At 29.0% G+C, this 14,435-nt stretch overlaps 1 protein-coding gene across 2 annotated transcripts in view; it reads left to right on the forward strand.

The window, feature by feature from the left end:
- Positions 1–14,435, forward strand: part of LOC111029489 (receptor-type tyrosine-protein phosphatase N2) — a 46,110-nt gene that overhangs the window by 21,374 nt on the left and 10,301 nt on the right. For both annotated transcript variants that reach the window (XM_022308505.1, XM_022308512.1), the window contains exons 3-4: positions 1,525–1,554; positions 14,309–14,359. In XM_022308505.1, coding sequence (XP_022164197.1) covers positions 1,525–1,554; positions 14,309–14,359 — 81 coding nt within the window. The remainder of the gene's footprint in view (positions 1–1,524; positions 1,555–14,308; positions 14,360–14,435) is intronic.

The following is a 14,435-nucleotide window of genomic DNA, read 5'->3' on the forward strand; positions in this document are numbered from 1 at the left end:
ATGACCTTTATATAGTGCAAGTTGATGGTGACAATGTAATGCATATTAACATATAAAATGTTTGACTTTAAGAAAAAATGCACACTCTTTTAATATTTTTATGTAATTTTATATCATATAATGTTATATCATCCATGTAAAGTTTTGTTTTTAATTGCCAGTAATTATACTAAATTAAACTATTCATTTTTTAATGTAGTATCTTAAATTAATTATCAATAACTCGAAGTATTATTATTTAGTAAAATTACTATCAAATTATTGTTTTATTTTGATACTGGTCAGTTAGCTGTGGTCATAAACACATAACATTGAAGTTTAAGACAATCAAAAAAAAAAAAAATGAAACAACTAACAATCTATTTTATACCACACACATTGTGTTTTACAAAATTATGTCGCCAAAATAAAAAGCATAATATTATAGAATTTTATTTTTAAAACAAAAATAAAAAAACAGGCATGCATTGGCCTCAATAATCAAGAATTGAAAAGCACATTGAGTATTGAACTTTTTTTGCATATTTTATTATTATCGAAGGTGGGACATGTCCCTCTCTTGCCCCCTTCCTATCAACAATGGGCACCCATGTGTGCGTGTCCTAAAATTATTTCATGTAAAATAGTTATTTTTGGTTCATCAATAAATAAATATAGGTATAGTTTTTCCAACTACGTAATATAAGACAATAAATTATGAATTAAGTTACTTCAATTTAAATTTAACTTGTTTAATTGTGTTATTTATTTTGTAAACTGTTGGTTAGTGGGTCGATTAATTTATAAGAACTATCTACAATAATAATAGCATGAATGCATTTGGCTACCTAATGTATAACATAAAAAAAATATATTACCAAATATATAGGTTATATAGGTTTTTATATATCTACATAAAAGTTATGTTAAAATTGTACTACATTGATTCGTACAACTAAGTACCTGCATAAGTATAGAATATAGATGATATATCATACATGTTCATAAATAGGCAACTATTTTGTTTTTATATTTTGCAATTAATAGATTTTTCATCAGATTGTTAAAAAGGAGTTTTGGATCAAAAATCATTAATATTTATTATTATGAATATTGTTAATTTTTTGCAAATAGTAATGTGTATAATAATGATTCATCATATTAGAAACACACATATTATATTTATTCATAAAATACATGATTGGATCGATCCTCAAGTTTCATCACATTTTAATGTATAATATTATTCGGATATATAAATTCATAAATTGACCTTAATAATGTGCATAAATATTTTCAATTTTCAGTATAATGTTTATATACACATTAATGTAAATACATCTTTCTTTTCAAAAACATTTTATAATATTATGTATACATTTTTGAGTGCCCGTAAGAAAGAAAAGGAAAGGAAAGATTAAATATGATAAATTTTTTTTATCCCGGCAGGTGCCATAATATATACGGTTTCATGATTTCCTTTTTTTATTGTAATTATTGTGATTTTTCATTTACTTTTAATGCAACCGTAAAACTGACAATTAGGACGGACGTTGGAGTGGAAGAAGAGAACAGGTAAATTTATTTAACAAATTTGGGGTGAACTTCATTTAAACTTTGGTTTAGTAATAATAATAATAATAATAATAATAATAATAATAATAATAGACTCCCAACAGTTTATAGAAGAAAATGACTTAAGAAGCATGTTAAACCTTTTTATTTTTTTCAATATTGGCATGGTTGTAATAATTTATATAATGTACCTAATATCAAAAATGTAGCTTTTAACAAAGCTGTTATATCTATTAGCTAAAAGTTCGCCTTTTTACCTTATTATTTAATATTCAAGCTTCATAAGATCATTTAATAATTTATTAATTAACTTATTGATCGTTTAAATTTTCGATGTGACTAGTACTAAAATGTAGAAATTATATTTCAATAACTAAATGAAAATTTAATATTTATGGTAATCAGAGGATAAGTTTACATCTACCGTTATATGAATCTTCTCTATGTATCTAATCTAAACATTTATGGACTTAGGATAGTTTAAAAAAAGTAATAACATCGAATCATTATTATTTGTTGAAATTATAAATGTAAATCAATAGATTTATTATATCTAATAAATATATCTAATATATATATTATATATTATATTATACTATATCTAATCTCTTTAATCACTTATACAAAAATGTATTAACGAATCGGTTATCTAGACTCTAGATGATTCTTTTTCACACTTATGTAATAATCTGAAAAAATAGTACAAAACAGAAAAAGTTTACATAAATTAAAATGAGTAAACTTAAAATTATATGTACACACTTTTACTCTTATACATAATAATATATATTGGTATACCTATTATCTATATACTATTATAATTATTTTTTTTTAGTTTTAACTTTTAATAGTGAATCAAAATTAAACTTACAAAATCTTATTTGTATTTGATTGCTATATAAAGTAAAATTAAGTGGGCGTATCATTAAGTTTTTACTCTTTAAATTTGTATTATTCCAACTACAAGAAAAAAAAGAAATGCAAATATATTTTTAATGAATAATATTTCGTACTTTCTACTTAAAAACTACATTAAATTCATCATTATTCATTTTAGTATTTTACTTTAATTTATTTCCTTTTTTATGAGAATTGAAATTATCAAGGATAGAAATAATTGTATCATTTTAAGTAATTTAGTAGGTACCTATGTCATTACTCATTGGGGTCTGTAAACTGGAACCATACAAGTACAACAGTGCTCAAAATAATATTTTAAGTACCTAATGCCCAGGTTAGCTACACGATTAATAGTTACTGTACCCGTATAATAGCTACATCCATAATAAGGTACAACTCGTGGTTTAAATACGACCTATATTTTAACATTATATGTAAGACCTATAATATTATAATAATCAGTGCTCTGACGGTAACACCAAATAGAACTGTAAAAAATAATAGGAATTGAACACAAATAAAATGTGAGAAATAAAATTTACGAGTATATAGTAAATATTTTTTACTTTGAAATATTATATTTTAACAGTAGGTAGCCGTTCTTTGCGGGGATGGCTGAATGTGTTTTTTGTTATTTTGAACACCACACAAATAACACTCAAAATAAAGCTCTCGTTGTGGCTGTTCCTTGGTATTTGTAGAGTCGCGAAAATTCAATTACTTTGGGAACTCAGCCAGGTATACGCAGTTACCAATTGTTTACAAAGGAAGCAAAAGGTGTGTGGGCCAAATAACAACAACAACAACAATATATAATTACGCTCTGCAGGACGATTGAGAGTTGTAATATTGTATTATAGTCACTGCGCACGTAGATATATGCATTATAGCTTTATTATAGGTATGTTATATATATTGTAGGTACATATATTTTATAATACAGAGTGATTCGCCATGCATGCTCACTCTGTTTTTCATTTAGTAATGCAGTTATTCAAAATCTAATTTTTAGAATTTGTAATATATATATACCTACTTAAGGATCATATTTTCGAATACTTGAGATACATTGGTTTGTTTTTTTTTTTTTCGAGTCGTAGATCAAGAGTCTTTTACAGGGAAATGTTTTTACCACTTAAGGAGTACTATATGAAGATACAAACTTCAATTTTTCCAATTGGAACCATCCTTTTTTACTTTAAATTACATGACAAATTTTTCAATTGATGTAAATAAGTCTTAGTATCAAAATCAAAATTCAGATAGTTTCTGAGGTATTGTACAATGTACATTATATACTAAAAATAATTGATACACATGCTTAAACCCGTAATATAAACTATATATTACCTATGTAATATTTATTTGTTTATATTCACGAAAAAAGTTGGATTGTCTGTTTTTTAATTGATTTACAAATTATATTTTAGATACACTATATTTATATTAACTTTTTACAATTTATTATAATTGTATGAATAATAACTAATAAGAACATTACTTATAACAAATATTAAATCTACATGTGTCTTATTTATATATTATACGACTGCCTTATTACTTATATCATGGCCCATTACCCTTGATAAATAAAGTTTAATAAGTCGAAAACTATTGGTTCGAATTTTGATTTAGATTGGACCATGGAAAAGTTCGAAAAATTAATATGTTGAATGATTTTAAACAAAAAATGGGTTCTCCCTTGAAAATCAGAAGTTTGCATCATCACACGAGTACCTACATTACACTCCTTAAAAGAATGAACAAAACTAGGGTGAGTATTTGAAAAATCGAAAATAATTATATGGTCTTTGAATTTGTTTAAAAATTCCAAAAATTCGATTTTGAATAACTTCATTTGAAGAAGACGAGCGAGTACTCGGCGAATCACCAGTATGGCTATACAGGCGTAGATGGTACACTGAACACGAGTGGTTTGCCCAAAATTCTACCTACATGAAATTCAAGTGTCCTCAGGTCCTCTCCATATCTGTATCGCGGTATTCGGTCTATGCGTATAGGTCTCATTATAAAGGTCACGAGGACGTACATGTTGAACATAATATAGTATGTCTCTTTGAAGTTTTCCGGAACTCAGCTTGTACCAATAATTTTTGTAAACACGCGCCGTAATTTGATATTATACACACGGCTGCCCGAGTAAAGTAGGGTCAATTTTATGGGGTGGCATGGGCGCTGGGCAGATCCGACGCAACGGATCATCGTTGTTTGGATTGAGCACGTCTTAAGGCTCACATTTTGTGAACAAAATTTAAATTATACACTGCAGAATTGGGTTGGGTACAAACATTTAATCACTGCAGGTAGATGATACCCATTTACACGAAGCAAAAAAAACAAATACGCTAAAAAACGGTGTCTTTACTTACAATAATTTGTGTTTGTGTAAGTACGAATGTGTCAAAAGAGTGGTATTTACATTATACATTTTATTAATTGATTTTCATCTTGTAGTGTTAATTATTATATAGGCAGACACGCAGTAGTTTGTTTTCTTTGGAAAAGCAATTTTCGAGGTATCTTATTAGAACGTTTCACGAAGCCCTACAACTGTTATTTGAAAATTGGACATTGGTACATTAAACCGACGGAAATAGCGAAAGAGTTTGATGGTATCAATAGTATAGTAAAGTTTCAAAAAATCGTAAAAGTGTCGAATTCTCACATTAATAGTTCACAATTGTGAGCGTTTGTAATGTATTGTATTCCAACAGGCTTACTCATTATACGTTTAATTATTTTTTATTATTAAGTACCTATCTATATTGGCTATATTATATGTCATCGTATTGAAAATGGTTATCATCGCGATTCTGTATTTATAATGATATGTGCAATGCGCGTATACGCGGTAATATATTGTGCATGACGGCTATTATACCATAATACCACACAGTGCTGCAGTGACACATTTACGCCGAAATAAATTATACGCTTTCAATCTTTTACAGTGTATAACATTCACATTTTGATCGAATGGTCTTCATCTGTATCGTCGTTTGGATATGTCTTTGCGTACACATAAATATATAATATATACACGTGTAGTGTGTGTGTGTGTGTGTGTGTGTGTGTGTGTGTGTGTGTGTGTGTGTGTGTGTGTGTGTGTGCGTGGATTTTATAGCGTCGTTTTCAATTTGAGGTCTTGGGGTGGAGGGTAAAAAAGCGGGTGCGTGGGAATCATATTCCGGCGGCGTGTCGACCGGGTGGAGCCACGTATAGAGTTACGTAAAACCTCCCTCGATCAATATGCCGTATACCACCACCCCCGTCGTCGCACCACCGCCTGGGCACCAGCATCATCACCACCCACGCTCTGTTCTCATCCGAATCGTTGGCGTTACGGCGTAGTTGTAGTCAGCCGGGTGCAGCAGGAGGGTAGTTGTCCGCTCGTCCTATATTTACGAAACGCGACCGTACCGGAGCGGGGGTTACTGACCATCGCTTTGCCCTCCTTTTCCACTACCATCATTTATGTCATGAACAAATGGGTACTTGTTATTCGTGCGAAAAAGAAATAAACTCATAATAATACGGGCACTAGCAGGGAGAAACAAAAAAAAAATACTTCTTAAGGACGCAGGTCGGACGATTTTTCGTGATCCAAAGACACCTGATAGCCTATACCTCTCAACGATAACATCTAATCTATCTCTCAGTCTCTCTGTCTCTCTGTCTCTCTCTCTGTCTCTCTCTCTCTCAATCTTTTTCTCTTTATATATTACGTACCTATATTGTTGTTTAACGTTCGCAGTTTTCAGAACCAAAATACTTATCTACACACGTTTTATTTTTAAACGTTAAATCCACTTTTCGCTGTTCTCGATTACGTATTAACTTTGCAAAAGCTCAAACGATTTCTATAAAAACGGGCTCATGTTCTATACCTAATGGCAATCACATTCTTATTTCCCGTTGGCCACAACATATAAAACATTTGTCTTAAATTTCAAAATTGTAGAGGCTATTTAGGCACCTATATACTGTTTCAGAATGGAGTTTAGAAAATAATTGTGGATGCATTTAAATCTGAATTTAACAAACCATGTCCGTTTAATATTTCCCATTAAAAAAACATTAATTTTACATTATATTCAAAAACGTTTAGGGTCTTATCCAGCCTTATACGCCCTATCCAGAATTCTATAAAAATGAAAAGACTCGTTTTGTTAAAAGTAACACGTCGTCTGTTTGATAAAAAAAATTCTTTGAAAAAAGTATATACATATAGGAATGAAATGTTAAAACATATATTTACATACAAACTCCATTTATAAACAAATTATAATTCTATTTCAATCCATATTTTTTTACATTGTTCCCAAGTTGGAAATTAGATTTTGTCAAGATATTAATGACCGCGATACGAGTCCCATGGTATATTTATATTCTAAGGAATTTTTCTCGAAAACTGAATATCTACATAATATTACTATGACTGTTATACTGTCTGTAAAAGAATATGAAAAAAAAACTAAAACTAAACTAATACTAAACTTAGTACATGTTCTTATATCTTGCACGGTACACGTTTATTGATAACGAAAGTTCGCTTTACTTCAGTTTTAAATTAGATTAAGTGTATCTGCATCGATATTAGGTAATAATTTACTACATTAATTAATATTACAAATATGAAAAATATATAGGTTCTTTATACATTTATACTAAATCGTATTTTTCTGACAATCGTTCATTCTAAGTTTTAAAAGGAGTAGAATCATATCAGAGTAGTATAATATCGAGAAAAAAAAAGGATACCGAAGTACAAAAGGTTTATCAATAGTGTTTTGCTTGCAAAACGTAAGTTCTTTTTTTAGTCGATAATTTTTTGTTATCTCTCGTACCGTGAAAAAAGCTATCATTGCCGCGCGTACACGTACAGCGTATTTCTTTCGACATGTCTTCTTTTTTCTGTACACTGAAACGTACTTTGGTGATATCTGATTGAATCCTAACTTTCTGCTTTTCTCAGCTGTAATCTAATATATTAAGTTGTTTTCTTTAAATTTGATACTGCACACACATAGTAGAGAAAAACACAAAGTTCTGCAACCTAATATATTATACATCATAAATACATCAACCATTAAACATACGTGTATTATATATAAGTACAATTATGCAGGTTTCAATGGAAATAACTGACAAATTGTATTGATTAACTATATTATATGTAATATCTTTTTTTTATAATATTTAAATGTATTTCAATACACAATTAACAATGGTTACAAAAACTAAATTAAAATTAAATTTTTTTAATTGATTACAATACAAGTTATTACATATTCAAGTTTTAAAATATCGTAATGATTAAGATTTTATCTCTTTATAATTATACAAATATGATTATTGTCCAAAATACAGAATTAGACTTAGGTACATATTTTATAACTTAAAACGTGGATCTTTTACACGCACTATCTACTTGATAAATAATTTTGTATTCATTCAAATTTAAATTAAATCACAATTTACCAGTGAAAAATAAAAATTATTGATGATTTCTTCATTCTGTGCAACTTCATTCAGTCTTTATAAAAATACTTATTTACTAAATCTACCCATCTATTTAAATTCACCTATATTATATACATACTCAGTCAGATTGCACCGTACTTTATTTATATTTTACAAACCACACTTTAAGTAGTTAGGTACCTACGATATATCAAGAAAATAATGAAAATATACCATTTTATATCAAAATTTACCTATATACGCCAAACTGAATATACCTATAAAAATTAATTTAATTTACAATATGTAAATATTATCATATTATAATAAAATTTTATTTAAAATTAAACGAATCGTGCCTAGTTCGTTAGCTAGTTATTATTCTAAACATTTGAATAAATTGTTATGCGCATATCAAACGTGATTTTCTGTTTAAAAGAAGTGGTCCGGAATAACAACACGGATAATATATTCCTTTATAAATTATTTTTTATCATTATTATTTTATTTTACAATTCATTATTTTAACATTTTTAAATACAATTTGAATTTAAAATACTGCACGGTTCAATTATTTTATCTTTATGAAAACTATAACAAGATATAATTCGAGTGACAAATATAAATACGTCCACGCTCAACAAAACGAGTATGGTATAAATAAGTTTACATGTGTATATTACTATACATAGTAATTTCAGTAATTGAAATATGCGCCTTAGCATCTTATTATTATTACCTCACAAATAAACTAGTATACACCAGTATACATAATTATACAAATGCCTATAGATTATATCAGGGGTCGATCTAGGGGGGAGGATCGCCCCCTCGACAAAAAACCTATATAAAGTTATTATTATATTGTTATTACTATGTGCAATTATTTTTTTGCTCTGTACGAGATTGGGGAAGGAACATATGGATATGTAGGTACCTAAAAAAATACTTTAAAAGACTACTAAGATTATATTGTAATATATTACTTTGAAATATTTATATTATTCTACGTTGACATCAGTTCATGTTTATTTTCGTTCGTTTTTAATTATTTCTAATATATTATTTAATAATGTTATAGTATGCATACTGTTTTATTACTATATTAATCAACGATGTTCTTTTTCTTAATTTTGAATTGTTAAATCCTTCGCTTTTTTTTGATTTATGTATTTCTTTCAAGGCACCATTAGTCGTAACTGTTTACATCAACTTGTCTATTGTATAATTTATCTTTTATAAATAATCATGCTTTTTTACAAATTTTAAATTATTTAATTTCATGAGTTTAATGTCTTAGTATAAATTATTAAAAAATGAGAATTTATACCTAACTTAGTAGCAATGAGTATATTAATATTTAATATTTAAATACAGTTAAGTGTAATTTGTAATACACGCCATATTTTATCCACCGCTCTATAAAGTTATTTAGAATCATTTTGACTACCTACTGGGTATTCACGAAAATTATTCTATTATTCAGATATAGTACTAGATAATTGATATAAATAAATAAAATATACCATAGTTTAACAGCAATAAAGAGTACAGTACATCTTACAATGATCATAATGACTAGGAATGTTGGTAAAAGTATTTTACATGTGTCTTAAAAATATTGACAATGGTCATAGGTGTATCTCCGCTCCATCGTTTTCTGTGTTCCCTGAATTAGATTTGTGAATCTTCATCGATTTTACCCTTGAGAAACACAAATTCTGAGAAACAAGGGATTTTAAGAAGAATTACATTTAGTCCATAGAGAGAAGAGAGAGTAAAAGAGATACAAAGAGAGACAGAGAGTACCTAACAAAACAATTATTTAAACTTTAATTTGAAATGAATAATTTGACATTTTATTGACGTGCGAATTTGGTGAATAAAAAAAATAATTTGTATGAGAGTTTTGACCTTATAGATTTTACAAAAATAGTTTGGCCTTGTTTAAAATCAATAAAAATTCTGTTTTTATTTTACTTTTCGTCGAATAATTTTGTCATTATTCTTATAGTCCTCAGTTCAATATAATATCTTTTTCTTCTTCGCATAGATACATTTTTTCCGAGTAATAAACCATCTGCTTAATTTAGAAGTTTAAGTAGTTTTACCATTAACATGAAAATACATATATTTTTTTTTTTTTTGAAGGATATCAACTGAAAAGTGTAGATGATAAAATGGGTAGAAAATACAAAGATGTTTTTTTTTAATACTTACTTTTGAGGTGTCTTTGGACAAAAGACTTTCATTTGGAAAAGTACTTTTTGAAAAGCCCAGCTGTAAGTTGTAGCCAAAATGGTAAATTATATCAGATAACGTTCGTAGAAATTGTCATAAAAGTTAATACGAGATCAAGAAGCTCTAGACTCGGAAGAAAGGAGAAGGATCATTTTTGTTCAATATTAATAATTAACTACTTTTCGTTTCAACATTTTTCTTATTAATTTGTGTTTGTTAAAACATATTAATGTCGTCAAACTGATGTAATGTACTAATTTGTATAAAGCATTCATTGGCGTTGATCATAATATTAAGTATATTAATATTGAAATTGAAATGCTATTGTATTCTTTACTGGCATGATTTACCTTTTTTCTATCTAATCGTATCTACACAAATAGGTAAAGTTGAGTAAAATCATTTAAGATTTCATATCTGAAATTCATTCACGTCTCATCAGGCGTCCCTCTATATCATCTCTATTATTCATACATTTCATACATCTTCAGGCCGGTATTTACACAAAACGCTGAACGATCCAACAATGTGCTTAAATATTTTAAATCATTACATACAGTCAATGTGTATTCTTAGAACTTAAAAGACCAGAGTTTGAGTCGATTAATTTTTAAAGAAAAACATAGAATTTGAACATTGTTTTAACGATTTATATGAACCATAACCAGAGCAGGAGCAATCAAATAAGACACCGGTATCAAGTCCGAGATCGAAACTTATGATTATTCGAACTGTAACCAAAACCGAAACATTTTTTTTTTTTAATGGTTAACCGATATTAAACGATCAATGGTTTTTATTAATAAATATAAATTGAATTCCATTTATGTTGTGTTTTATACTATATAGTACTATAGTATTATACTAAAGTATTATAGTATAGTTTTTCGTGGTTTGTGAACACTGTCTGTTATTCGGGCTTCCTTCTAGCCATAAGATGAATAATTAAGATTTTGTAGTATACGCTAGATAGGTACCTATAAATAGTGAAACGATAATCCATATGACGCTGGCAATATTATATAATGTCCGACATTGACCGGTCGAATCGGTAAAGCGTCTAAAAGAAATCACGTCGTCTGCAATTCCGTGTACAATTATATTATTGGATTATTGCATTTTCGTGTTCTCGCATAATATAGGCAATATGCATTACCGACTCTACCGTTATTACATTTTCTACACTTGAACGGCGGTGCGATTACAAAACGGCAGTGTTGAGGAGTTCGATTTACTCGTCCAGTAACACAAAAAACAATATAGTTATAAACATATCATAACATAGGTACTCGGATAATGTGTCATGTGTGTATCGTATTTCTTACGGCCGATTTAGGTGATCGCAGGCACAACACATGACGAATGTAAACACAGGCCAAATTGTCATAACACACTTAGTCACATCGATTCTTAAAATTCAAAATGTATATCATATTATTCTGACACCGACATAACATTGTGATTTCCTTCGTAGTATTGTACAGAGTAATTTTTCAAGCATGCTCACCCTAATTTTTTTTTTTATTTAAGAAGACGCTACCTATGCATCATAATGCCCTTAATTTGGAATAAATATTGTGTCAATATTTCTGTTAAACGAGTCGCAATTCTGCTGTCCATTCGCCTTGTTGTGGACCGTTAGTCTACACCACTAACCCCCCCCCCCCACCGATTATCCTCCAACCACCACTTGGCTCGCCAGGTCACTAATTCGGCCTACACATGATCCATCAAACAATTACCTTACCTGGCGTTACCTCCATGATAAAGTCTACCCTCAGCTCGCTACCAAAACCAAGTTTCCAGTTCTTCTCCAGCCCAGTGCAGTAGTGTACAGTCTCCTCCCCGACCCATCGAACCGACCTCGAAGCCAATCGCTTCATAGTCTCCACGGCTTATCGCTGACATTATTCCGCCAGTGAACAGCCGGCAGCAGCAGGAACCACCACTCCAAAGACGGGCAGACGCCATCTTCACATGTTTGCAGACATCGTGTGAGATGAATATGATCACCTGGTTCTACGGCAGCAACACATCGGCCGATAAAAAGGCGCTTCAGTTCGAGGTCAACGTCGACGCTGCTAAGGCATTCTGCTTCTGCTTGGAAAATGGGGTATCAATAACACGGATGACGAAGCAACATCATTCAGGGTGTTGCCGACAGACTACGCTTATCAAAAAGCATTAAATCGTACATGTCGCGAGTAACTTGAATTACAAACGAGTAGATCTGGATCGCTTTTGCATCAGTTGTTTGATTACAATGTGGAAAATAAGAGCATTATCGTGACGATTAACTAGGTTCGATATTCTGACCTGACTCCCAGAGTTGCCCAACCATTAATCATTATGGTAGGTATGTTACGTTTTTTGAAAATATAGAAGATATGATTTAGTCAACCAACCGAAAGTTGTATTTTTTCACCATATTTTTAGGTTACTCTACACAACTGCGATAATATTATACGCACGAATGACTGTGATTCAGTACGGATAGCAACATAAAATATTTCATGATACTGTTTTATACTTTATTAATTTGTTGATGAAGTATTCCGAGTACTATTACTCATAAGTCATAATTTCATAAGTATTCGAGTATTTATTTATTCCAAGTAATTTTTTTAAGTATTTTACCCAAGTCTGCCTACTTGAGCGTGAGGGCGAATCTGCAATTCTAAACGAGGGTGCTTGAGTTTCTGTTTATGTAAGAAGGTACCAATTTATTTTATTAATTTTTAACATACTCGAGTCAGAGTAGGTATACTACGGATAACATTAAAATGTTGAAATATAAAGTTAAAACAGTAATAATTTCGTAACCTAATATTTTCTGATTTGTATTTTGTAAATACTAAGTAGTAAATGCAGATGAAAGAATATAGCGGAAAAAAGAAAAAGTTTAACACAATATAGTAAAAATTGAAAGTGAACCAACAAAATCGAAATATTTATCTGTGTACTGCGTTTATAGTAAAATATTATATAGGTATTAAAATAATGCGAGTATATTCTAAATGTAAATTCTATCTGCAAAGTGGTAGTCTTAAACAGAATTTAAATATATATGTCATGGTTCATTATCAACATTCAACATAAATAATTTTGACAGTTTCTTAATGAGGTATATAAAATTCCAACATGAAAATGGGGTATGAATGCAACATAAATCGTTAAACGTGACTAGACAATCAATGTGGTGAACAATTGAAGAATAACCCTATAAAAAATGTTCTCATAATAAATAATATTATAACTATTCATTTCCAATATAGATGCATTGTTAAGTGTAGCAAAGATTTGTTTTAAAATCTATTAAGCCCTCTTATCTCCTGCAGGATCAATGTGTAATCAGATGTATTGTTGTAGAGTAATAATATGGTGAAAGATAAATGTATAAAAATAATTTTGATTTGTTTGAGAAAACCCTTTGAGGATAAAACAGAATATATGTTTAAGAAAATATCTGGGTGTGAAATTAATTCTATATAAACTTGTTGAACTAAAAGAAAATTATAATTAGTTTTCTGGTTACCGTGGTTTTATATAATAATAATATTCGATGATTATTATTTTATGTCTTTCAAAACAAATTTTCATAATACTATTATATGTCTTATGGAATTATGGAAATTATGTAAAGAATGAATATTAAAATATTGTAAACTCTAAATAGGAACTTAGTAATTCTGATAAGCTCAACGAACCAGCTGTGCTTAAATTTCAATCAGTACGGACTATATTATAATATATTAATACATATATATATAATGGATATAATATATATATAGTTGTATAAAAAGGCTTTGAAAATTTAAACTCAAATTATTTACTGACACGAAAAGTGTAATAACCCTCTTTTAATATTTAAAAGTTCAAAATGTTGCTTAGTGTTATACATTTATTTTAGTAGTAAAAATAATGATAAATATGTATTCAATAGATTATTGGTAAACATATTATTATTATTAATATGTTTTATTCCATGATCCATGCAATATGATGATGAATAATAATTAACATAAAATAAAATAAATACTATAATACTTATGCCAGTGATTTTTAGTAATATTGAATTTTTTTTTAATGACTTAATTAAATTAACAAAAAATCTTGTTTTAATTTGCAGGTTGCTTATTTAACCGTAATGTTTGTAATCAACGCGAATTGTGCTTTGATGGTAAGATGATTAATTACATGACTTTATCAAAAGTACTATGAACATTAGTAGTATAGGTAATTGAATTAAACTAATA

Source organism: Myzus persicae, unplaced genomic scaffold (genome assembly GCF_001856785.1).
Source record: "Myzus persicae strain clone G006 unplaced genomic scaffold, MPER_G0061.0, whole genome shotgun sequence".
Classification (NCBI taxonomy): domain Eukaryota; kingdom Metazoa; phylum Arthropoda; class Insecta; order Hemiptera; family Aphididae; genus Myzus; species Myzus persicae.